We start from the raw sequence: 26,457 nt of genomic DNA, 5'->3' as shown, positions 1-26,457 counted from the left end.
AACGTCATTTTAAGTTTTTCTCTTCTCATGATATTTTCAGGCATTTAGCCTACTCATATTGCATTCATTCATGAATAAACAACCCCTTTGAAGATTATTCTACTACGTTACCCGGCAGTAGAAGATGGAATCGCAATTCAAACGGTACCATCTGCTAACTGAAAATATGCCCCCCAAAACGTAAATAAGCTTGACATTTATTTAGTGGAAAATTGCTCATTCATAAAAAGCTCACTGGTAGCGATCATTGTCAGTAACAACGCAAAATGCGATATAGCCCTGTGTTGAGAAGCTGCCCCGGTAAATTGTACTACTACGGTACAGTACTAGACTACTGCTGTGTTCGTCTTGGTAGCGATTGCGTTGGTTGAATTGGATTTAACGTTCCGTTGTACGGTTTAGGCTGAAATTAATTATTTTCATGAACAGATTGACAACGTTTAGGCTGTGGCAATGAAGTTCAGGTTAGTAGTTAGATAGACTTTTGATTTAAGTAAGGGGAGTGCCGAACATTTTCTGTCGCCTTTTGACTTCCTAAACAGCTGTGTACTGTAGCTAGATGTTTTTGTAGTGTGTCTCGCGTAAGCTACAGCGTTGCAGTGAGCTACACTGGTTTGAAACCACAGGTAATGGTAATTTCACCAACAAATTGTTTTCTAATGTCAGAATAAATCCTACAACGAAAATGTATGTGTGAGGAATGTTTATTTTAACGATTGAAAACAGATAACGCTACATCATAGACCACTGTAGTATGTGTTGCCCGGGAAACACAGGCTAATGTCATGATGCTAATACTTCAGTGAAATAGTAGACTACTGTTTCCGAAAGTAGATGTACTTCCTTAATAATATCAGCTTATATTGTACATTACACATCACAATTGTGTGTCATATCACAAAGTAAAATGAGTAAATAGTTATCACCCTGGCCTCTTTTCTTGTGGCGTTTCTGCAGCTGCCTTGCAGTAAAGCTATAGTTAGCCTAGCTATCCCCCAAGTTAACAGATGCTAAACGAATGTTCTGGCAAAGGTAGTCACGCGTGTTTTCGTGACGTTAGTGACGCAGTGACGTTAGTAACGTCAGTGACTGTGGCTAGCAAATTAGCCACCGTTAGCTTCACTTTTCGCCACAAAAACCTAATTTAAGCTTAAACCATGCAACGGAACGTAAATTCCAATAGAAGCAACTCAATTGCTACCAAGACGAAACTTTTGACACCTACGTTGTCTATGTAGGCCAAGTATTTACTGAGTTTTAGGGGGGCAAAAAGAAATAAAAATAATAATAATAATAATAATATATATGTGAGAGAACAAAGGTTGTGCTCTCGCCGAAGGCTTGAGCACACCCAATAATAATATATATGTGAGAGAACAAAGGTTGTGCTCTCGCCGAAGGCTTGAGCACACCCAATAAATACGTTGATTTTGTCCTGAACTTGTACTTAACTATTCCCTTCATTGACTTGATACTTTCACAGCAACTCTGGGATACTAGAATCCCGAAAACTACACTGTACATGATTAATTTATTATTACGTATTATGATCTAAAAGTTAATCTATGTTTTTGATTTATGTAGCAATGTTCTGGATATTTATATCCTTTGCCATGTGTATTTGACTATTTAAACCATTACATGTACCTCATGCAGTGTTCATATACATTATAATTAATTTTTTTAATTAACTTAAGACAATATCAATTAAACCCTACCACACTGTTAGTTGCTGTGCCTGTGTCATGATGATATTTGTGTTTCTCACATTAATGAGCAAATAGGCACCATGAGCACCATCTGGTACATGCTATGGATAAAGTGCTCTGTGAATCCACTTGGAAGTAGTCAGTTGAGTGCTCAAACCACAGAAAATCATTCCTACTTTTTAAGTATTTGTATTTTACTATTGGCAACACCAAGATTTCTACTTCAAAACCGTGTATCCATACTATTTTAAAGTTTTTGTATATCATTCGGTCTATACTACTCAAAAGATGTTATTTTTAACCCACCCCCAAACCCTGCATACTCTTCAGTTCCTCTCACTGCCTCACAAAGATAACAAGAAAGCTGTGAGCCTGCTGTGAGCCTACTGTGAAGGCCCTATGACCCACTCCAAGTTTGGTGAAAGACTCCTCCTTCTAACATGCTACCTTTCACAACTTTCCTTTACACATGGACGGGGGAGAGGAGTAGACTTGTACAGGGAAGACAGGGAAAGTGTCTGCCTTTCTCTCATTTTCAGAACACAGAATACATAACAGTATAAGAACAGGATAGACCAAATTGCGCGATTACAAACTGTGAGATTCTACATTAAATAAGATGCTGAGTGTGGTATCAAAATGTCCAAAATATCTTAAATGATTTACCTGTCACATAAAAACTTTTAGATGGAAGAGTGGACTTCGGAGTCTAGACATGTTACCAGTTAAACTAAAAATGTACACTAGTTATTTATTTAGGGATTCCACCCATAAAACAGGCAATAAAGTCATGCCAACTACTCTTCAACAAGCTACAAAAGTTACTTGACCAGTCAAAACCTGGCCACACTCATTGCGGCTTATATAAAACCCATAAAGATGTAAAGACTTTTTATTTGTAACAATTTTTTTATATACTTCTCAGTTGGACATAAGGTCGATGACGAGTCATTCTGTGTTCATGATCATTTTGTCGTCCTCTCCTCTAGCTCAGGCCTCTTGGGTGGGATGCTGTACTGTTGCCATGGCTGCAGCCACTCTTTAGTCGATGGAGCCCTGGATTGCTGGGCAACAGCTCCTTCGAAAGCACACCCAGATGACCAAGCTGCTCTCAGGAGGTTTGAAGGAGCACACCATGTCTTTACTCTTGGTCTTTGTTTATTGAGTCCCACAGGAACCCTATATTCCTTCCTCAAAACCTTTTGTTGGGGGAAACTCCCTCTCCAGATACATTGACTGACTTCATTCTAATTATTTGATTGTATCTTTTGACACCTGGAGAAGTATGACAATAGTCCTCAAATATGCTTGTGTTTCTTTAAATGTGAAACTGCAGGTCATGTTCAACAGTTCTTCCGCCAGGTATTATTCAGACCCGTGTCCTCTTCAGTTGATTCAGTTTGATTACTTAAAGAACTCACCGTGTGCTCTATTCTTAAAGAAAATCGTTTATTTGCCAGAAATTAGAGGATAGGTGTGAGGTGTTCAAACACCACCATCTCTCCCATAAACAGTAACCTACGTGCATCTACTTGTACACAAAGTTCCCTGCCTGACTCACTGTTTACACAGGAAACTGCATGGGTCTAGAGAGTGTAAACACACAGGAGAAACTAGAGCACATCACCACAATATGGGGCCTGCCAACTCTCCCACACTCCCCATTCCTCTATATGCCAAACAGCCTCTCAGCCAGAAGCAATATCTAAGGAACCAAGCAAGAGTAAGTGAGAAGACTCTTTTAACCTTTGCTGTAAAAGAGCAGTGGCTCTCAGCACCCTCGCTCATTGACCTCAAGGGAACCGAGAGGGTCACACAGGAAGCAGGATGGAAACCCTAGTTTTGATTTTCTAGATGGTGACCTTTTAATAACCAAAGCATTGTGCACATCTCTGTCTCAAGTGTTTTTGACAAATAAAAGAATCTGTATAAATGGACACGACTGTATAAATGAAGCTTGTACAATAGTTTACCAATAATTCTAATTGTAAATACATTTACAATTTAATTTAAAATTAGAACTAGACCTTTTCTTTAACATGGTCCTTTTCACAGATCCTCAGTATTTGAGTTCTGACATTACTTCCCAATCGGTACATGAGCATACTCTAAACAAGGCTCTGTCCAGGGATCAAGGGCCTCTAAGTGGATTTACACCTGTTCTGCCGCTAGGTGGGGCTCTAATCCAATAAATCCATGGCTCAATGTACCACCAGGATAAAAGTGTGTATACCAGTGCATCTCTGCTCTGCAAACCTTTGCAGTCACTGAACTTTGAGTGTTTGTTGAAAGTCTTTGTTCTCCATGTTATTTTACATACATATAAAATCTTGTTAGATCCAGTCAGTGACTTTAACGGGAAATTACAACTGAAGAGTGACGTGTTCACAAGTGCGTGTGTGTCAGTGTCCAGAAATGATGTGTATCCTAGGGGTGGGCCCACAGGTGGAGGTGCATATGCTTGAGCACAGAGCCCTCCCTGTTGAGTGCAAACAAGTCGAGCAGATTTGGAACCACTGACTCACTCTACCCCTCATCCTGGACTGTCTCCTCAGCTAAACAATAGACTCCAGCCAACTTCCCACACTTCTCCATCTACCACAACTGCTACATTTGAGTCTCACTGCCAGCCGGCCCGACATAGTCCAGTCTAGAATAAAAACGACGGGAAAAATGAGCAATATGGCAACAGAAATTGTTGCTTTTCTCCTGACCATATCCGGCTGGATCCTGGTGTCATCTACTCTGCCTATTGACTACTGGAAGGTGTCCTCTGTGGATGGGACTGTCATCACTACGGCAACCTTCTGGTCTAATCTGTGGAAGACGTGCGTCACTGATTCTACGGGAGTTTCTAACTGCAAAGACTTTCCTTCCATGCTGGCACTGGACGGTCAGTTTAAGTAAATTGACTAATTCATTCATTAAGTTATTGTGCGTGATCTTCATGTGTGTAAGTGTGTGAGCATGTGTGTGTTACAGGTGATATATGTGATACGTATGTATGTATGTATGTAATGCAGATGTCATATTGATAACACAATATGTGTGTGTGATGTCTTTGCCTCACATTTACTGTCTTCAGTACCTGATCTCTTGAAATCAATAACTCGCGTGGAAAAAAAAGAGCATTGGGAACTTAGTAGCACCAATCCTTTTTCGGCCTAAAGACTACAAGCACCAAAACAAATACTACAAAAGCCAGTATTTGGTGAGGGGGATTCATAAAAAGGCTTTTCTAGTGCCTGTTTGCAAGAAAGTCAAACATTTTCATGGGCTGATGAAACATTCATGAGTGATGACTGACGTTCCCTCCTGCCCCTTACCCCTTCTGTCTCACAAACATGAAACGCCCACCCAGCGTACATCCAGGTCTGTCGGGGGCTCATGATTGCGTCCGTGTGCCTGGGCTTCTTTGGGGCCATCCTAGCCCTGGTGGGGATGAAGTGCACCAAGATTGGGGGATCAGAGACCACTAAAGCCAAGCTCACTGGCCTCTCAGGCCTCCACTTCATCCTCAATGGTAAACATTGCTGTGCTTATAGAGAGCGTCTCGAAGTTTAGTGACGTCCAAAATGCATGCGAGCGTCTCGTTGGACTCTTGAGGTCATTTTTGGGGAGAGATGTTTGGGTCAGTTAAAGCGTGTGACTTTTAAAGAAGTTTGTGTCTCTGTTCTCTGCAGGGCTCTGCTCTCTGACTGCATGCTCCCTTTATGCACACAGGATCACAACCGAGTTCTTTGACCCACTTTTTGTTGCCCAGAAGTAAGCGTTCCACCTGATGTCAACTCTGCTGATGAACAAGTTCAAACGAATGAAATGGATGAACTCCAATTCAAACATGTTGCTTGTGTCATTTCTCTGCTAGGTTTGAGCTGGGGGCAGCTCTCTTCATCGGCTGGGCCGGCTCTGTGTTGTGTGTACTGGGAGGTCTCATTTTCTGTCTCTCGCTAACAGAAGGCTTCAGGCAAGCAGTTTTTGAACTGTACTTTGCCTCAATGGCTATTCATCATGTGATCTTTATCTGTATCTTTATCCGGTTGTCAGATATGAAAATGTTCATTATGAAACCTGACCTTCCATAATTCCTTTCTGCAATTTCATTCAAACTGCGATGAACTTATTTCCAATTGAAAATACCCAGCGACAACTCTTAACATCTTGTCTTGTGATGATAAGGGCAAATGACACATGTACTGTGATAACTGAATGTTACCTTTGTTTGTGTCTGGTATCTGTGTATTTACGTGTAAGTCACCTTGACTGAGGGGGCACTAAACCTCAAGAAGGGGGTTGGAAGAATTCTTCCATAACAATGACTACGCATGACCTATGTCTGGACATTTCTTTTATAATTGCAGCCCAACACAAACTTGACCTGAATTCAGGGAAAGAGAATAGGGTTTTTGTAAACATAAATAAATGTGTTGTCAATCAAATGTTCATAACTCTCTTTCTTTCTGTCCCCTTTAGCCAGGCAGAGTACTCCTACAGCGGGGCTGCATCACTGGTAAACACACGCAACCAACACAGAAAATCTGGTAACGGTTTCCAGAAAGAGCCGAGGGACACTGCTGAACCCTCCAGACAGTTTGGGAGGAACGCCTACGTCTGACAATGTTTTTAAGATTTTCGGATGAAGAATTGTTCCATAATGTTGGTTTGGCATTTTTATTCTGCCATTTCTCCAATTGTGTGGGTGAAACAGGCAAGCTGTTAAATCAATCAGATTATGTAATATGTCAGTGGGTATCCAGTCAGTGGGCTATAAACAAAATACATCAGATACGTTTGTTTCCTCGGAGAACAGGAAATTCTGTTTGGCATGGTACACCCTTGCCCGGTCACCTTGTAAAACTGGGAGATGTCCAAGTCTCATGTTGTTGACTGCGTGTGACTCATAAGGGGTCTAATGTTGATCATGACAAGACACAACCGCACAGGTTCATACTGAGGGCGCAGCTCTACTGAACATTTAGTCTCTCACAACCTGTAGTCTATCTGTTTAATGACTGTTTTACAGCAATACTTAGCGTTAGAAGAGACAGTAGACTGACAAAAATCCTTTGTAATTAGTGAACATGAAACATTTCTATAAGACATTCTGTAAATAAACAGTTTCATGTAATACCCTGGAATTGGTGAATGTATCACTTAATTACACACCCTGAAGTTCAGCGCTCCTTCAACAGTCCGTGTTGTTAACCGACAGGGACTCGAGTCTCAGATATCCTCAGGAAAAGAGAGGAAGGAGTTGAGTCAATAGACATCATTGTGCACCATCGGGAAGTTGTCGTACCTTTGCAATATGCCCCGCACTGAAAGATGGAGCACCTCCACTGACAGAAGAGGGCCTCAGCTGTCTAGACCGAACACAGATGCAAGAATCAACGGCAGACATGCCTCTTCTATCTTGGAAATGAGATCGGAAGTTCTCCCCCTCTCCGTGCTGTCCATCTCCACCTACTGATCAATGGAAACCTTAACCCTTTTATGCAAATCAGCCTTAGGGGCAGAGGGATCTCAGCCCAGCTGACAGGAAGAGAGAGGCGGCCCCGGGATATGAGCTTCTGTACTGTCAGGGGTCTGGTGAACAAGCACAGCATCTCACTCACCTCTGCCTTCATATGTTGGTGATGTTTGAAAAGTATTTCTGGCTGAAAAGAGAACGAACACAATGACATTGTCCGTCGAATTGATATACTAACTCTGTGCAATGACACTACATGCAATAATGATGATACAATGCACTTTCAAAATTGAACTTGAAATCGAACGTGTGTTGACAGTTTACCATGGAATACATGATTTGCGTTGCATGGGTGCTTCCCCACCACCAGAGGGCAATGTCAATGTCTCCACTTTAGCCTGCCTTGTCAAATATTGTGTTCTCATTTTCTATTAGAGTTGAAATGTTTTGAGGTTCCTTTATTCTATCCATTGGCATCAGTTCCATCTCTGTTTTTAAACAAACAAAAACAGTACAGAATATTATTACTATCAGCATCAACCAAGACCATCAATACTTCAGGGCTTATGCAGCAGGTATTTTAGCATTATACCTTCATATTACACCTTAATGAGGTGGGGCCCTGCAGGCTAACACACATAACCCTTCTATTGTTCTGTCTCTCTTATCCCTTAACTAATAAAAGCCATGACACAGCCAGCTAGCCAGACTCACCTCATAGGCCTCCCTGACTCACAACTCTGCCGCCATTTCAGAATTCACTGTACTTATTTGGTCCACTTTGCCAATAACTTTGCCAGTAAGCTGAGGAAACTTCAAACAAAGACGACCCTTCTCATCTTCACTCGTCACAAGAAAATCCATCACTCCCCATGGAACTAATAACACCAGAGCCATGGATTTAACTCTCATTACCTCAGCGCATGTTTTAATTAGGACACATACACCCAGCCCCTATGACCTGGCACAGCCGGGGGCAATGTCAACATACTTTGATGCTGAAAGAGTTCCTCTTTACCTACAAAAAAAATTGTTTTTCCGGCAAATAATGTATTAACAGAAAGGTTAAAGGTTCAAATAGTTTCTGCAACTATATTTATTATGAAAAAACAAATAAAACTAGAGAGGATACAATTTCTGGGGAAATTGTAGGGTGTGCTTGCTTGCGTCGGTTGCACAGGGGTCTGTATATTTTATATAAAAATGCATCGGGCCTACTTATTATTTATAAAGATTACATAGATTTAAAAGCAGCTTTTTTTTGCTGCTCATTTACAACTCAAAATACGAGTGAAGTGTAGAATGAAATATGATGTCTTCTCATTTCCCCTGCAAGAGGCAGCTGACAGGCTGAATCAAAACGAATACATTTGGCAGACCGGTGTTAAAATGGACCTAATCTCTATGACTTAAACGTCCTTTTAAGTTGTCCCTTCTCGTGATATTTTCAGGCATTTAGCCTACTCATATTGCATTCATTCATTAATAAAGAACCCCCTTTGAAGATTATTCTACGACTTTACCGGCAGAAGATAGAATCGCGATTCAAACAGTACCATCTGCTAACTGAAAATATGCCCCCAAAAACGTAAATAAGCTTGACATTTATTTAGTGGAAAATCGCTCATTCATAAAAAGCTCACTGGTAGCGATCATTGTCAGTAACAACGCAAAATGCGATATAGCCCTGTGTGGAGAAGCTGCCCCGGTAAATTGTACTACTACAGTACAGTACTAGACTACTGCTGTGTTCGTCTTGGTAGCGATTGCGTTGGTTGAATTCGATTTAACGTTCCGTTGTACGGTTTAGGCTGAAATTAATTATTTTCATGAACAGATTGACAAAGTTTAGGCTGTGGCAATGAAGTTCAGGTTAGTAGTCAGATTGTTTCAACTATTGAAAGACTTTTGAGTAAGGGGAGTGCCGAACATGTTCTGTCGCCGTTTGACTTGAACAGCTGAGGAGTTTTTGTTAGCAACTCACACTAGTGTCTCGGGGAGGCTAAAGCTTTGCAGTGAGCTACACTGGTTTGAAACCACAGGTAATGGTCATTTCACCAACAAATCGTTTACTAATGTCAGAATAAATCATACAACGAAAATGTATGTGAGGAATGTTTATTTTAACGATTGAAAACAGATACATCATAGACCACTGTAGTATGTGTTGCCCGGGCAACACAGGCTAATGTCATGATGCTAATACTTCAGTGAAATAGTAGACTACTGTTTCCGAAAGTAGATGTACTTCCTTAATAATATCAGCTTATATTGTACATTACACATCACAATTGTGTGTCATATCACAAAGTAAAATGAGTAAATAGTTATCACCCTGGCCTCTTTTCTTGTGGCGTTTCTGCAGCTGCCTTGCAGTAAAGCTATAGTTAGCCTAGCTATCCCCCAAGTTAACAGATGCGAAACGAATGTTCTGCCAAAGGTAGTCACGCGTGTTTTCGTGACATTATTGCAGACCGGTGTAAAAATTGACCTAATCTCTATGATTTAAACGTCATTTTAAGTTTTTCTCTTCTCATGATATTTTCAGGCATTTAGCCTACTCATATTGCATTCATTCATGAATAAACAACCCCTTTGAAGATTATTCTACTACGTTACCCTGCAGTAGAAGATGGAATCGCGATTCAAACGGTACCATCTGCTAACTGAAAATATGCCCCCCAAAACGTAAATAAGCTTGACATTTATTTAGTGGAAAATTGCTCATTCATAAAAAGCTCACTGGTAGCGATCATTGTCAGTAACAACGCAAAATGCGATATAGCCCTGTGTGGAGAAGCTGCCCCGGTAAATTGTACTACTACGGTACAGTACTACACTACTGCTGTGTTCGTCTTGGTAGCGATTGCGTTGGTTGAATTGGATTTAACGTTCCGTTGTACGGTTTAGGCTGAAATTAATTATTTTCATGAACAGATTGACAACGTTTAGGCTGTGGCAATGAAGTTCAGGTTAGTAGTTAGATAGACTTTTGATTTAAGTAAGGGGAGTGCCGAACATTTTCTGTCGCCGTTTGACTTCCTAAACAGCTGTGTACTGTAGCTAGATGTTTTTGTAGTGTGTCTCGCGTAAGCTACAGCGTTGCAGTGAGCTACACTGGTTTGAAACCACAGGTAATGGTAATTTCACCAACAAATCGTTTTCTAATGTCAGAATAAATCCTACAACGAAAATGTATATGTGAGGAATGTTTATTTTAACGATTGAAAACAGATAACGCTACATCATAGACCACTGTAGTATGTGTTGCCCGGGAAACACAGGCTAATGTCATGATGCTAATACTTCAGTGAAATAGTAGACTACTGTTTCCGAAAGTAGATGTACTTCCTTAATAATATCAGCTTATATTGTACATTACACATCACAATTGTGTGTCATATCACAAAGTAAAATGAGTAAATAGTTATCACCCTGGCCTCTTTTCTTGTGGCGTTTCTGCAGCTGCCTTGCAGTAAAGCTATAGTTAGCCTAGCTATCCCCCAAGTTAACAGATGCTAAACGAATGTTCTGGCAAAGGTAGTCACGCGTGTTTTCGTGACGTTAGTGACGCAGTGACGTTAGTAACGTCAGTGACTGTGGCTAGCAAATTAGCCACCGTTAACTTCACTTTTCGCCACAAAAACTTAATTTAAGCTTAAACCATGCAACGGAACGTAAATTCCAATAGAAGCAACTCAATCGCTACCAAGACGAAACTTTTGACACCTACGTTGTCTATGTAGGCCAAGTATTTACTGAGTTTTAGGGGGGCAAAAAAATAAAATAAAAAAAATAATAATAATATATATGTGAGAGAACAAAGGTTGTGCTCTCGCCGAAGGCTTGAGCACACCCAAAAATAAGTGAATGATGAAATATCAAGGGTTATTTGTAGATGCTAAACCTTTATGCTATGAGACTTTTCACTCTTTACACAACTATGATCATGTTAATAGTTTTTATTATCGCTCACAAAACATTAAAATATAGGACATAGGTGGAGATGACAGCTGAGCAAATCTGAGCTGCTGTGCTGAGGTGAGCATTTTGAAGCAACACAAACTCAACACCTTCTGCAGGTGGTTCTGGGAACCTGACAGCCAGCTGACTCTCACCCGTGTCCAAACCCCGAAGAAGCATGAGGGAAGTGGCGTCACAGAAAAACTGTCTCTGTAGCACTCCTCTGCCTTATTCGTTAAACTGCCTGAGATCAGCATGTTTTCATCCCAGAGACTGTCAGAGACCTGACAGTTTAGTTGGAGACACAGCGAGAACTGTCTGAAAGACAACTAAAAGAGAGGATTCGGGGAAGGAAGTCAGAGAAAAGATCGCATTCAGAGTGAGAGGAGACGGACACCTAAAAATCAGTCGGTTCAATCTAGACCGGATAGGCAGACTCGAGGATGAAGATCCGCGTGATGCAGATTTGGGGCTTCCTGATGGCGGTGCTGGGCTGGATCTTCGTGGCGTGCTCCATGGCGATGGAGGGCTGGAAGATCGCTTCCATCGGGGGCATGGGCGGCTCTTCAATCATAAAGGTGGCCTGGTACTGGTCCAGTCTGTGGAGGTCCTGTTTCACAGATTCTACCTCCGTCTCCAACTGCTACGACTTCCCTGTGCTCTGGTCTGTGGAGGGTGGGTACGGCACGTTGGGATGACCCACCTAATGCTGTTTGTGGTTGGAACATACCTAGGAAAATAGGCCCCGTTTCTCAATCATGACACTGAGCTCTCGTGTGGGGTCTAAGCCATGTTTTGCTTTGTGCTGTGAACCCCAGACCATGTCCAGGTCGTGCGTGGCCTGCTGATGGCGGCTCTGGTAGTAGGAATGCTGGGCTTCGTGGTGAGCCTCATCGGAATGGAGTGCACCTTCATCGGGGGCAAAGACAAGTCCAAGCACAAGAAGATCTTCTTTGGAGGATTCTGTCACATCACCAGTGGTAAACAACATCTCTCTCTGTCGCTATGTGACCACTGGCCAGTGTTGAAGCTGTTGCTTCTTAATGGGAGATGGGCTGTTGCTGACTCCATTGTGCTTCATTGTAGGAATTCTGTCCACGTTTGGATATGCTGTCTACGCAATATACGTCTCTGGGGAATACTATAACCCTGGTCTGGATGGATTACAGTAAGTACACAACCTTTCCCCTCTCGCTCTCTCCCTCCGTTGGGTATTTCCCTTGTCTTTGTCTCCCTATTTCTCTCTTTCCCCTTTTCCCGCCTCTCACAGGCTCGATCTCTCACACAGGTATGATCTGGGGACTCCTCTGTTTCTTGGCTGGGTGGGGTCAGCATTTCAGTGCACCGGGGGGGCGTTCTACCTGGTCTCGGTGTGCAAGGTGCTCTGTGACGATGAGCCGTGAGTACAGACATTGACATGCTATGAAAATTCATACACACTATACATACACTTGAAATCCATGGACCACCATGGTAGTAGGTCGATTGGAGGGCCGTGTACTGTTGTTTCGCTCTCCTTTTCCAGGGTCAGGGTCCCTCCTGCGCTTCCAGAGGAAGCAAAGTCACTGTCCTCTGTGTCCGTGATCACCTCCAAGACCAAAGTTTCCACCGTGTCCGAGTTGTCTTCAAAGTCCGCCCTCTCCGATGTCTCGGCCATCTCCTCGGCGTCCGCCCGGCCGTCTCCTGGGCGGTCGTCCAGGTCGGGGCGGTCCGAAAGGTCTTCGGGGTCAAGTCGCACGCCCGGGTCGAGAGGGTCGGAGCGCTCCCGGTCGAGAAGCAGCAGCAGATCAGTGTCTTCTTTGTCCGACGCGTCGAGGAGGAGCGAGAAAGGACAATTCATAAAGAACTCCTATATCTGACCTGTCAGGGTCAGATGTCATTTCCTCTCGTCGGCGATGGGCCTCAGGCTCAGTGAGTGAACACAATAGCACCAATGACCATCCTAGGGAGACAAATGCCTGTGTGTACAATCGGGTTATGTATAGATATTGTAGTAATGAAGACAGGTGGTTGAATAGTGGATGCCCTTCAGTGAAGAGAATGGTCTGTCTGATACTAAGGTCATATCCTTACTCAGGAATTCCTGTTAAAATGATTCGGTTTTATTTGAGGTTGAGATGGTAAATGTTTTATCTGATTCAAATTCAGATTCATGTCATGAAGAAATGTATTTGACTAACACTGTTCAATGGGACTTTCTGTAATCCTCAGTATCTGTACTAAAATAATAATACAATAAAAAAACCTTTCTACATGTCTTAGTTTGCTTATACACGGCTCTTAGAGAGGTAATGGGGCATGTGTGAAAAGTGCTCTTTTGATGCTTCCTTTATACAGCATCATGTCTCAGGCACTCAACTAAAATAAGCTACCAAATTTGAAATGCACTACATTAAAGCTAACCTCCATTCAGACCAGACACCCTCATCTCTCTGCCTGCCTTTGAGGACGAAGAAGAATGGATGGGACAAACATCCAAAACACAGTTTACCGTCATGGAGACCAGAATGTCCAAACAAGTTCCACCTCAGCAAAATGATGCCAGATGATATGGTTATGATTGTCTAATATGCTTGGTGATATTATCCTCTTAAAGTTACTATAATACCACCTACACAATAACATCAGGCAACACCACACAAGGTGACAGACATTTTGAATAGGTGTATGACTTAAAACTGATTAACCCTTGTGTTATCATCAGTCATTGTGACCCACCGTCGTATTGCGACAACTTTACCGCATACAAAAACAAAGTGAAGCATTTTCTTTTAACCGTTGGGCTGTCTCAGACCCCCCACATTGCAAAGGTTAAAAGAAAATTATTTTGATTTGTTTTTGTATTGGGTAAACACAACGATGGTTCGTTATGAACCTTTGGGTCATGTGACCCGAAGGCAGCACAAGGGTTAAATTAAAGATCTTCTTTAGTCAAATCTACATTGCTCTGATTTAAGAGCACAAATGGTTTCCCAGATCAGCTCAATAAAGTTTGTCACAGCCAGTGACAAGTTAAGTTACACCGCATCATTTTGTCACACTGTGTTCTGAGAAAAACGACTATGAGGGCTGTTCCAAGTCAAACCACTATGTGAGTGTGGACAGGAGACTGGGAGCTGCACAAGGCCGCACCCTGAAACTATCTCCCCCTGAATCATGGGAATAGAGAGGATGCTTACTGAGCAAAGCCCTGTGTGATGACCTGTGAGATAAGTGAAATCAAGGCTCAGATATCCACAACCAGCCACCAGGAACCCGTAGGACAGTGTTGTGCAAACCAGACCTCACTCACGGCAGATAGGACCCGACTCTTACTTACGGTTCATCCTGTTTTAAGCCAGCACTTAAACTCACATCTTGTGCTTCTCACCTGCTTTCCAGGCCTCGGAGCCTCTGGGGTGAGCTCAAGCTTGGCACCATGAAGTACCGGACGGTGGTGATGTACATGGAGATTAGCTGCTTCGTCTCCTGTCTGTCTGGGTGGATTCTAGTGTGCTCCACCCTGCCCACGGAGTACTGGACCTTCTCAGAGGTGGGCACCATCGTCCTCACCACTGCCAACTACTACTCCAACCTCTGGAAGGACTGTGTCTCCGACACCACGGGTGTCTCTGACTGCAAAGAATACCCCTCCTTGATGGGGTTGCCAGGTAAGCTTGATTTTGTCTTTTTTCATATCGGTTCAGTAGGACTAGGTGAGATGAGGGGATGGTTGGGTTGAGTCTGTTTTAAGTCCGGTGGCTGAGCGGTTAGGGAAGCGGGCTTGTAATCAGAAGGTTGCCAGTTCGATTCCCGGCCGTGCTAGATGAAGTTGTGTCGTTGGGCAAGGCACTTCACCCTACTTGTCTCGGGGGAATGTCCCTGTACTTAATGTAAGTCGCTCTGGATAAGAGCGTCTGCTAAATGACAAAATGTAAAATGTAAAGTCCCTTTTATCGTCATCTGACGATTGAATACAATCCCATCCTATTGTGGTTGTCGCTCATTTGACCGAGGTCTAGTCTGGTGTCCACGTCTCTGTAAGCGCATCCTCTTTGTCTCAGTTTTCCTCCACGTGTGCAGGGCACTGGCCGTCTGCTCCGTCATCACCGGCTTCTTCGCCGCCGTCCTCACTATGGTGGGCATGAAGTGCACCAAGATAGGGGGGTCAGAGATCGCCAATGCCAGGGTGACCTTCGCGGGTGCCATAACCTACGTCGTGTCCGGTGAGACCCGTTTACTAAGGAGAGGGACTTTGTGGAACCGGGTGTGTGTGTGTGTGTGCGTGTGAACATTGTTAAATGTGGGCTGGAATGTGAAATTCTTTTGTTGAGCTAATTGAGTGTGGATCGACATTACAAAAGCGTGTTTTGCTTGCCAGGGTTCTGTGGTCTAATCACCTACTCATTGTGGGGTAACAAGATCCGGAGAGAGTTTGTGGATCCAACTTTCCATGGACAGAAGTATGTCGATGTTGTCGTCGTGGAAACTGAACCAACAAAAGATCATGTTGTTTCGTGTGAAACTCAGGGGGGTCTCACTTGGCTGTTCTTGCTTCCTTCCTCCAGATACGAAATCGGAGCAGCCGTGTTCATTGGCTGGGGAGGGTCTTTGCTGCTCATTTCTGGGGGGGCTGTCATGAGTTACTTCTCTGGGAGGGAAGGTCTCCACCTCACGTAAGACTTCCCGCTTCCTCTGTGTACGACGGGGTCCTCTCGACCTGAGGTCAACTGTATGTTTAACCTTACCATCATAACATGTCTTTCACATGCTCTGAATTCGCAGTTCCAACAAAAAGGCCCGCAGGCCTGCTACGTATGCCACAGCTCGGACCGTGGGTACCAGGCGCACATACATGAAGCCGGCCCTGTCAAGAGGCCCCGCGATGCCACCTCTGTACCCGGGGGGCAGAGGTGGCAGGAGAAGTGGAAACACTACAACCATTAGGTCCTTTGGCAGAGATGACTTTGTGTGATCTGTGATGGCCTGAGATGAATTTTGTATCTGGATAGGAGAAAACAACTGTAAACTAGTGTGTTTATTTCGTAAGTGACAACAGTACTGATATTGTGAATCCATACGATTCGTTTTGCTGCTTGTATAAATATTTTCATTCATAAAAACAACTGAATTGCGTTTCAAATCTCAAGTACAAAACTGACAACACACTACCACGTACAGTACCACAGGAAAAGGTACCTCACTTGAATGCAAAATCCAAACGTAAAAAATAACAACAGTTATACTTTATATATAAACTTAATACTGAAAACTGCACAAGGCAGAGGATAACTATCATGTCAGTTAGCACTGCAATGGGGTCCTGAGCAGAGGAAAACATTCTTATTATTGGAGTGTAGACATGTTCCTTGATACACATACAATTCATCACTAAACAATAGGGGAAAACATGACATTCTTTGTATTTCAAAAGCCGTTTTATAGATATTGTTTTAGCGCCTGAGGCCTGTAAACCTATGCTACCAGTCAAGCATATATATATTGCTTGATTGATTTATATGGCTATATATCATCTGTGTCACTGAAGTCACTGACTGAAACCAGGCTGCTCTTCAGGGTGCTCCCTCCTGTTTCACTGAGACCTGAGGAAACACACACAGCCAGAGATGAATACTAGACAGCATACACACACATACACACTCTTAAGAGTGCAAGTGTTGAACCCTTTCCTGTGGTGAGCTCATTTAACAACATCCAGAGCACAGGTGCTGACCTCTCTTTCCGGTGGAGGTGCCCCAGACGCTCGTCCCGGACGAGTCCAGGCTCTTCCTCACGGGAGCGGGGCCGGGCACCGGTTTGGACCCTTCCGGAAGAGCCAGGTCCTCCAGAGAGGACACGTCCCAGTCCTCGCTGCTCTCGTCCATCTCAGTGTACTAGAACACACACACACACACAGAGAGAGGGAGATGGGGGAGTGAGGGCCGCGGCTCAGGTTACAGCAGGGTGAAGACATTAGCATGTTTCCGTGCGGCGTCCTCTTTCACGGGCTTCTGCTGTGCGTCTTGGGAGATCGCCCTCTCTGAGCAGATCTCCCTATCTGAAGGTTTCGCCTACATTCAAGCTGAAGCCTCGTTTTTTTTTTGCTGTGCAGCCATCTTCAACGCACACATGTAAATCAGATTATTGTACAAGAACAATTTCCTGTAGCTGTCCTCAGCACCGATTGGCTTATCAGGTCACACAGAAATGAAAGACACCCGTCGCCTACAGCTGGCATTGCTGCGTTGACGTGAGGGGCAGGGTTTCTCACCTTGAGTTCCCGTACCACATCTTTGCTCTCTGGCAGTGTGCTCACTCCCCCTACTGGCTTCTTTGGTCCTCTGTCAGCCAGCTGCTTCTCAAGGCTTTTTGTCAGACCCTTGACAAGGTTGTCTGGGGAGACAGGCAGGAGTTGAATAAAACCGATGTCAATAGTCGATAATATCCACCATAAAGCTGAATACTTTGAATGTGGGAACGTTCTTTCAATTTGTCTTATTTTATTTATTGTGTGAGTGAGTATCCATGTCTATGCCTGAGTGAGTATCGTGTTAGAGGCTGCACAAGTACATTTCGTTGTACAGTTCGTTGTTTACTGCACAATGACAAATCAAGTCTAATCTAATTCGGGTTGTTGCTGTCAAAAAGAGGAAGCGGGATCCGTTTGGAAGTTCTTACTGTTTGTCGTTTTCCCCACGTTGCCATTTTGGTCGGTGTAGTTCTGGAGCTGCTGCAGGTCGATCTCCTCCATCTCGCTCCCGTCTGTCCACTCCCCCTCGCTCTCCACCGCAGTCACGGCCGTCTTGCCCGTCGTCTTGTTTTTGTTGACCGCAGGGCCTCTTGGCTGCTGCTGGGTTTTGGGCGGTGGAGGCTGGGTCTGGCTCAGGTTGCTACGAGTCGTCTTGGCATGGCTTGGCCTGGCGGGGATGGGCTTGGTGTGGGTTGGCCTGCCCTGGCTCGGTTTAGGTTGGGGCTGCGGTGTCCTGGGTGGTGGGGCTTTGTGTTGAGGGCCTCGTTCTTGTCTCTGAGGCTGTTCCTCTTCCTCCTCCTCCTCCTCAGTCTCCCCCTCGTCTTCAGACTCCTCGTCTGAACTAAACGGAGGTGTTCTTGGGAGACGGTACCCAAAACATCAACAAACAACAACAAAAAACAACTGACATTCCAGGCACACATATTACTGAGCAATTGATTAAATAAAGTAGTAATGACAAGATGCAGACTACAAGAAGGAACTTTTCTTCCCCCTTTAAATGAGTCAAGCAACATGTGCCAAGTCACAGTTGTGTAAGTGAAGGTGCCATACCTGGGGGTGGAGGTCTTGGGTAGGGTGCTGGTCTTGGTCCGGGGGGCTGGCTGAGGGGGCTGCACCTGCTTGGCCGCTGGCCCTGACATCACCTGTGTGACCCTGGAGGGCAAGCTGCTGGACCGCGCTCTGCTCTGAGTCACTGCGGTGACAAACACGCACGCGACACCAACAGAAATGAGCCGCTAAGTTGGTCTGAGAACATCTGACACCACAGTCGGATCATGATGTGATTAAATGACTCATGCTCTCAAAGCAGCTTACGGCTGAAGGCTTACAGAGCTTTGGCTGACATTCTAACTGCAACCACAGAACACGCAAGAAATATCAATACTGACCCTGGTCAACCCAACAGCACACAAAAGAAACACTTTCGGGTTTGACACGAGAAACACTAACTGGCTTCTTCTTTGTGGTGGTTCCTGGTACCTTGAGTCGGGGTCGTGGGTTTGGCTTGCTGCCCCCCCGTCTTCTTTCCCTTCAGTCTCCACTCCAAGGTGTGGGCCACGTCCTTGCGGTGGCGCCAGTAGTCGGGGACGTCCCTCGCGACGCTCTCCCTCTCCAGGCGCACCTTGGCCACGAGGTCGCTGTACTCCCTGTTCCGCAGACCAGTCAGGCCCTGTCAAAGGACGGAGGTGTCAGCCCATCCGTTTCTCCAAAGCAAAGACGCGTGACGATAACCTGATGTAAAAATACCCAGTAGCTTATGGAGGGAGGGGGGGGGGGGGGGGGGGGGAGAGATATCTTGATGTACGGTAAAACTGTCGTTTCGAGTGTTTCTGGAGTGGTGTTTAGGAGGGGGGTGAGGCCAGAGGGGCTGTGTGTGGTTGTGTGCGTACCGCTCTGACGCCCAGGGTCTCCAGCTTCTCCAGGAGTGCCTGCTCCAGAGCGGGCCGCAGCTCCCTCTGGATGTCGGGGATCTTCCTCAGCACGCGCGGGGTCGTCGCGCCCGCCGCCTGCTTCCTGGCTTCCTGTTTCTGCTCGGGCTTCTTCGCCTCCGGCCTCGTGACCTCTGGCCTTCCGGACACGCTGCTGGAGTCTGGAAGAGTGACGTGTACAATTCAGCGAAGGATGTGGGAATCTGGGAGTAATACTGACTGGAGATGTTCACACAGCACATTCAAACGCTGGCTAGCTATCTAACTGTCCATGCAAGTTGCACAAGCACATTTTCAAATACGTTTATGCAAAAAGGATTGAGACTAGTCGGCCTCTGTTTTGTTTTTTTTGACGAGGCAGGCAAGCGTGAAAAGGATGATGTCACGGGATGAGTTTGCGGCTTGTCTTTTCTTGCCCAGGTTTCCATGCCCTCGGGGTGTTCCCTGCACAGCCATGGGCGGCAGTAACAGCATCCGTAGAGGGACAGGCGGAAGGGGACACGTTCTTGTTGCTTTGCCATCAAATGGGCGACTTCACGAATGCTCGCTGATTTGACAAGGCAGGCTTCACAGACCGGACCAGGCCGACACCTCCATGCAGAGCAGCATGCATTCAACAAGACGCTGCTGCCATGCACACACACAATTTTACCTTTCTCCTCCTCTGACATCTCCTCTATTGGATCCAGTTTAGTAGCAATGGGAGGCTGCTCTGATTGGACAGCACAGGGAGGTCAGAGGTCAAGGGTGAGTGGGAGTTAGGGGGATGGGAACTTGAGGAAGGGAGATGGAATGCTGGTGTCTCTCTTTGAGTTCCTTTTTTTTCTTAGGTAGTTAACTTTGTGCCGTTCTGGCCTGGATGTGTGGATGTGTGAAATGAGCACTCCAAGCACGAAGCATGCAACTATGACAACATATATTATTTCTCATTGCAAGAGGTAAACTAGGCCAGCATCATGACATGTGCCTTGGTAACAATGTTATTTTAATAACTTACCAGACATCACTCTTTTTGGTTTAGGTGCTGGTGCTGGAGCAGTGACTAGCACTGAAACATAAAAAAAGAGGGTAGCCATTTACTGCATAATAATTGACACTTCAGAGGAAAATAGATACCAAATAACATACGTGCAATGTAAGGAAACTCCATACCTGGAACTTCAACCACTTTGGTAGGTGGATTCAAAGAAATGTGCCTTATCTGTAAAACAAAGGCATGATTTTAGAAAGAAAAATATACCTGTTAACCACTATACCTAACATACCTAACAATTAACGTTGTTAATTGCTTAATGCTTCAACTGTTAATCGTATGAGCTAAATATCCTTCCTCTGTTAGCATGTTTAAATAATAAAGATTATGTAAAAACATTACATAATCCCATTATCTAGCTGTGCATCTGTATCAAACCTCGGTTGTGATTATTAACGATCTACAGATGTCCATCTCCCGACATGACGTCATCGTGACCAAGAGAGGCCACACGACTCAAGTCTGGTGTCACCCACCTCGCACCCCACACCTCCCTCCCCCAGAGGGGCGTGTGAGGCGCTCACCTGTTCCCTCTGAGCCACGATGGTGAGCTCCTTCTCCTGCAGCCGCTGGCTCATCTCCTCCCTCTGCCTCAGGACCCGGTCCTGCTGCTCCGACAGCGACGACTGCATCCTGCTCAGCTCCCTCTGGAGCTGGGAGGGAAGGGGGGGGAGGGACCACATATCACGCCGAGAACTCGGCGTTTGATATTTCGATTGCGACACCTTCGCGTCAACATCAGGACTGACCTCGACTGTTTCACTCTCGTGGGCCGCTTTCATTTTCTGCAACGCGGATTCCCATTTTTTGTCCTGTAAACAATTTGTATTTTGATTTATCACCACCCAGAGTTTCTAATGCTGGTCCTAAGTACAGTTACGGCCTATGACATCACTAGAATGAATTAGCACACCTGTTGCTTGATCTGTTGTGTCAGCCTGTGGAGAGCTCTGTCCTGGTCGTGGTCTCTCTCTACCTGGCGAGGAGCCACACTGAGGTCAGGCTCCTGACAGGCCACCTGAAGCTGCTGGAGGAGAAAGAGACCTCAGTCGAATCATCACATCTTGCACAACAGAGCCACATTGCCATGTCCGGCGGCCCATTGGTAACCTGAGCGTTGTTTCTGTGGAACATGTCCAGCTCCCTCCTGATGCCACCCGTGGTATCCTGGAGTTTCCGGTCCAATCTCTCCAGCTCCTCGTGCATGGCCAGTTGGTCTTTCTCCTTTGATAGTAAAAGACAATCAGTCGTCAAAAAGTAGAAAAACACTTTTAGCTGGCCTGCAGATTGTCTGAGAACTGTACATATGTCTTTACATTCTGGGACTTACGTGACATCCAATGTTTACTATACAATGTGCTTTAGACCATGTGTCTCTCACCTGAGTGGTTTTGGCCCGCAGAGCTTGTTGCTGCTGGTTAACCTCCTCCTTCAGGCTAATAACCTCCTCCTTCAGGCTAACAACCTCCCCCTTGAGTGAAGTAATCTGATGTTTCCTCTCACTATCTGACCTACATTCTGCAACAGATGATGACATATGACATTGAAAAAAATTAGAACCTCAAACAGGAAATTGTATACCACAGCTTTCATAGGGCAAACAAATACAAAGTTAGCTTCAAAATGTTGAGCACATTTCACAACTGTTCAACATTACGGAGGTATGTTCGGGCCCTCCTTGATGGTCTGCAAAACAGACGTGGTTGTTTAGACTGGATTGTACCGCTAGCAACTTACCGGACCGGCTGACTACCTATAACTACAGTTCTCTCCCTCTCTTATTCTTTCTCTCTCTCCCTTTCTCTCCTTCTAAAGTGGCAATCAAGCCTGGGCTGTGGACTTACGGGAGTCATACTCCTCTGGGTGACGACGTTGCATGTGATTCTGCAGAAAGGAGGAATTCATGAAGGCTTTATCACAATGTTGACACTGGAAAAAGAAAAACACAAAAGGAACACAGAACTTAATTACAACTGCGTTCACATGTTGTTCTCTCAACAGTTGCAGCTTGTGGAGGCAAACATGTGTCCCTACTCAGCCATTTGAGGTCAACATGCAAGGTCAACAGTAGAGGGGTTGAAAATACGATGAGAAATGTGTAATTGTCTCCCACTTACATTCATGACTACTTTGTTACAATTTGATTCATGAAATCAACAAACATTCAATGACAAAAAAGTAAGCCTAGTAAGCTTCACAGAACAAGTATCATGTAGAGCAGGCTGCAGCGTATCATCCGCACTGCTGAGAAGGTGATCGGCTGCAATCTGCCTACCCTCGAGGACCTGCACACCTCGAGGACCCTGAGGCGAGCGAGGAAGATTGTGGCCGACTCCTCCCACCCTGGACACTCTCTGTTTCAGTCACTCCCCTCCGGCGAGAGGCTGCGGTCCATCAGGACCAATACCTCACGCCACAAAAACAGTTTCTTCCCTTTCGCTGTTGGCCTCTTCAACAAGGCCAAGGGTTCACACTGACTTCATGACTTAATGCCCTTAAAACAACACTGCTTTTTGCACTGGACAATACAATCCTGTACCATTTGTATTTTTTGTAATATTAGTATTTTTATATTGTAAATTACTGCAACTTATATTTTATTTTATATTTTATTGTATAGTTTATTTTAATCTAATTCCATTGCTCGTTATGTTTAATGTTTGCACCTTCCTGCCAAAGCAAATTCCTTGTCTGTGCAAACTTTCATGGCGAATAAAACCCATTCTGATTCTGATGTAGAATTACTATTTAAACAAATAAAGGAGACATGGGCCTACGGGGTTTCAAACTTTCAACTGACATCAAATGTGTCTTGAGCAATAGGCTAACGCCCAAACAAACATCTGTGAGCTGTGTGCTGGGAGTTTCCTAGGAGACAGAACAGCATGAATAACGTTGATTCGCACCCTCTGGCTGGTGTCGGATCGGCCAAGCTCACTGTTGGAGTGACGGTGGCTGAGTGCATTACACTGTCGCTGCGGCGCATCACACGCTACATTTAACCTCCGCCGCACCGCCCGCCTGTCTTCTGGGCCCTCATTCAAGTTTAACCAGATTGCCACTGATACCTTGTAGAAACATCCACTCATGTCTGGGTTTTCGGCCGTGCTTTAGGCATGCTTTTCCCCTGCAAACCGGCTATAAAAGAGCTCCTTGTTTGACATAATTGCATTGCTGGTCTGGAATAAGTTAGGAAATGATCAATGAAATTGAATTATGTCCGCTCTCTTAAAGAGCCTCGGGTGCTGGTGTGGACTTAATTATCCTTTTTTGATGTGTAAGAAATGGGGGGGGGGGGAGGGGGACTGGGACTAAGTAATCGTGAATAATTTCCCTTCACCAATAAAAAGCTTACCTACGGACAGCACACCGTCACCCATCCTGAGCATGTGCTAATCTATCAATATTTGATCTTCACACAGCATCACCCCTTCTGCTATCATGCAAGGCTTTCACCTAGCAACAATGTAGCTCAGTCACATGTAACACTAGATGTTGCCTTGGCAACAGCTGGGCCCGGTCAGTAGGCTACTTGGAGAAAATAGGACTGGTTGTTTTCACTACAAACATGACAGGCTATGTCTGCTTTTTCATAATACAACGAAACAAAGGTTAGTGTTGTTGCAAAGAAAATTACACTCGTCTACAAATTGACTGTGGGGATATTTGAGGGTGGGGGAAATGGTTGGATCAGTCATCTTCAGGGCTGCTCTTATCACCCGTTTGTAAGTGGATTAAAAAACATTATTGCCCAGCTGACACCATCTGCTCAGTTCCAAATCCTATTTCCCGCGTCTAAAAAACAAGGCCGCTAGTTCTGGAACTTGCCGGCCAATAATATGCACCGTATTTTGTGTTGACCAAATAATCTTATTTCCAATACAGCATAGTGAAATGCAGGAAAACAAATGATCCCCCTTCCCATATTCACCCATTCTAATCAAACTGACAAATGAAGAGAACAGCTGCTCTGAATCCAGCCTGGGGAACAATGCCTTTAAGAGGCGTGGGGGGGGGGGGTGCCTACTGAAATAAAACCAAAATGACTACAGACAACCTGGAGAGGGGGGACCATTTAGTACCTTATGGCAGTTGGTGAGACGTGAGGCGAGCACGTTCTGGTGACTCTTAATGATCTTCTTCCTGTGCCTCAGCTCGGCTTTCAGAGCCGTAATCTCCTCCGCCTGCTTCTGCTGCTGGGCCAAAACCTGGTCCCTGTCGAGGCCCGCGGCCCTCAGCCTCTCCTCCGCCGCCTGCAGGCTGAGGGTCAGGACCTCCTGGGAGTGCAGCAGGTACTCCACAGTGAGCTGGGCCAGCCTGAAGAGCTTGAGCAGGGCTGGGTCCACGGGGCTCTGGCAGCGCGGGCAGCGCTCGCCCTCCACGCTGCAGAAGGTCACCCCCTGGATGTGCTCCTGCAGCGTGAGGAAGTCCAGCTCGCTCGCCACCAGGTCCACGTCGACGGCACTGACGCGACGCCAGTCCACGCTCTCGCGCCGCTGCCGGAACTTGAAGGGGGGAATGGTGGTGGAGGAAGAGGCGGACATGACGGGAGGTGGTGGTCCGCTGGTATAGGGCTGGCTCAGGGGGGAGTTCAGTAAGGAGGGGATGCCAGCTGAAGAGTGAGTCCCCTGGGTCTCTCGCGTATAGGGATAGTATATGTTGTTGTAAAACGGCTGAAAAATACATTCTGGGTTATTTTCATAGACAGACATAAAATGTGAAATGTGTGCTACATGCCTGCACCATATCACAATCGATGATTAAAGAGTCATCACAGCACAAAGAATGTACTAGGGTAAAACAGCAAGGATTCCTCTAGTTCCCAAATTTAAATTAAGCATCAACAATCAGATCAAATAACCAGCACGTTTATGCACAAACTTCGAACAGTGAACATGGTTCGACGGTAATCTACCTAATTTCGAAGATGTCGCCTCGAAGCCTGGTTCGCCTTACCATCTTGGATTTTTTGTGCCTTCATAGATGGGAAACGACAACGAGTCGGTCTCCTTGTACTGGTGCCGCCCCTTTCAACGGTGTGCGACAACTCAGTTGGGCGTTTTCTCGATCACCATGGAAATACAAACAGGCGTCCCAGATTGATGTATCTGGCCCTGGACTATAAACTGGCTAGCTACACATGGCCCAAATGTTGTAGGTAAAACAACGTCAACTACACTTAACGCTAGACTCTCTACATCAGCCAAGCCCAGCAGAAGCATCCTCCAGCCCGTTCCATTGCAGAGGCATACGAGTAGCCTAGCTCTGCATTACTTTCCTGGGTAAAATTGAGGACTTGCTATATCAGCTGTACTAGTACAGTAGCTACTGTAGAAGTTGAGGCTTGGTACGAACAGTAGGACAACAACGTAAAATGTTTAATGAGAACAGAGCTTAGCTAACGCCACACTTTATAGCTTTTAACACACTGCATTGGCACTGCAGCTTTTGTCGAGGCTGTACTGTATAGCAGATAATGCTATTTCAGTAGAGTCGGGTAGTTTTGCTAAATTGCAAGTTGGGACAAGCTCAATCTTGCCAAACAAAGACAAGCAGTAGTGTCTTTGCAGGCTGGCTATCACTGACTACAGTACCTTGCCCACTAGCAAATTTATTAGCTAGATTTAAAAAAAGTATTTAATCGTTTGGTTAGTTCAAGCTCGTTCTTATCAACTCTTCAGTGGTGCTATCTAGTTACGTCTGTCACACTGCACACAAGTAACGTTTAATCTACTTATAATATTTATAAAATATAACGGTCATCATTGTCATGCCTGGTTCAAGATACGACTCAGAGCTAACAGTACTGTAGCTAGACTAATTAGACTAACTTGCTAACTTGTTGAGCGTCGATCGAAGTACATCTAGATGTTTTACTCAAACCAGTTAAAATATCACCTACAACCAAATATACAGATTCCATCACTCACCATGGTGTTTTAAATGCCCATTTGTTGTTTTATTGTTAGCTCTACAAATCCCAGGAGTTGAGCTTCAACGGTTTTTTTCTCCTCATGGATTTGGTGACCGTGACGTAGCTGCCCAACACATTCCTAGAGTCTGCTCATGTTATGGCCTGAGTTCAATCCACTCCAACATTAGATGGCAAGGTGGTTCGATTG

The 26,457-nt window shown here is 45.0% G+C and overlaps 4 protein-coding genes across 6 annotated transcripts; 3 read left to right on the top strand and 1 right to left on the bottom strand.

The window, feature by feature from the left end:
- The first annotated feature begins 4,370 nt into the window (after positions 1 to 4,370).
- cldn10a (claudin 10a) lies at positions 4,371 to 6,324 on the top strand. Its single transcript, XM_067260411.1, has 5 exons — positions 4,371 to 4,602; positions 5,071 to 5,232; positions 5,393 to 5,474; positions 5,578 to 5,680; positions 6,187 to 6,324. The coding sequence occupies exons 1-5, from the start codon at positions 4,383 to 4,385 to the stop codon at positions 6,322 to 6,324; spliced, it is 705 nt and encodes a 234-aa protein (XP_067116512.1). The 5' UTR covers positions 4,371 to 4,382.
- A 5,091-nt stretch (positions 6,325 to 11,415) lies between these two features.
- cldn10e (claudin 10e) lies at positions 11,416 to 13,396 on the top strand. The gene is made up of 5 exons (XM_067260725.1): positions 11,416 to 11,817; positions 11,961 to 12,122; positions 12,229 to 12,310; positions 12,431 to 12,541; positions 12,668 to 13,396. The coding sequence occupies exons 1-5, from the start codon at positions 11,586 to 11,588 to the stop codon at positions 12,999 to 13,001; spliced, it is 921 nt and encodes a 306-aa protein (XP_067116826.1). The 5' UTR covers positions 11,416 to 11,585; the 3' UTR covers positions 13,002 to 13,396.
- A 1,048-nt stretch (positions 13,397 to 14,444) lies between these two features.
- cldn10d (claudin 10d) lies at positions 14,445 to 16,096 on the top strand. The gene is made up of 5 exons (XM_067260516.1): positions 14,445 to 14,792; positions 15,186 to 15,347; positions 15,503 to 15,584; positions 15,690 to 15,797; positions 15,907 to 16,096. The coding sequence occupies exons 1-5, from the start codon at positions 14,561 to 14,563 to the stop codon at positions 16,094 to 16,096; spliced, it is 774 nt and encodes a 257-aa protein (XP_067116617.1). The 5' UTR covers positions 14,445 to 14,560.
- A 45-nt stretch (positions 16,097 to 16,141) lies between these two features.
- Positions 16,142 to 26,343, bottom strand: dzip1 (DAZ interacting zinc finger protein 1). Of its 3 annotated transcripts, none has more exons than XM_067260513.1 (17): positions 26,266 to 26,343; positions 24,418 to 25,008; positions 22,180 to 22,264; positions 21,717 to 21,853; positions 21,446 to 21,559; positions 21,249 to 21,362; positions 21,085 to 21,147; positions 20,860 to 20,988; positions 20,455 to 20,503; positions 20,300 to 20,350; positions 19,264 to 19,463; positions 18,854 to 19,043; positions 18,425 to 18,566; positions 17,800 to 18,227; positions 17,393 to 17,514; positions 16,856 to 17,015; positions 16,142 to 16,724 (listed from the first exon to the last, which is right to left on the bottom strand). In XM_067260513.1, the coding sequence occupies exons 1-17, from the start codon at positions 26,266 to 26,268 to the stop codon at positions 16,645 to 16,647; spliced, it is 2,658 nt and encodes an 885-aa protein (XP_067116614.1). In that variant the 5' UTR covers positions 26,269 to 26,343; the 3' UTR covers positions 16,142 to 16,644. The 3 variants fall into 3 exon arrangements, with proteins under 3 accessions (XP_067116614.1, XP_067116615.1, XP_067116616.1); XM_067260514.1 differs by having other exon boundaries at positions 21,249 to 21,359; XM_067260515.1 differs by lacking the exon at positions 26,266 to 26,343 and adding an exon at positions 25,251 to 25,345.
- Positions 26,344 to 26,457: the final 114 nt, after the last annotated feature.

The sequence above is a fragment of the Osmerus mordax genome, chromosome 22, assembly GCF_038355195.1.
Source record: "Osmerus mordax isolate fOsmMor3 chromosome 22, fOsmMor3.pri, whole genome shotgun sequence".
NCBI classification, from domain to species: domain Eukaryota; kingdom Metazoa; phylum Chordata; class Actinopteri; order Osmeriformes; family Osmeridae; genus Osmerus; species Osmerus mordax.
This window is presented reverse-complemented; position numbering and strand designations above follow the sequence as displayed.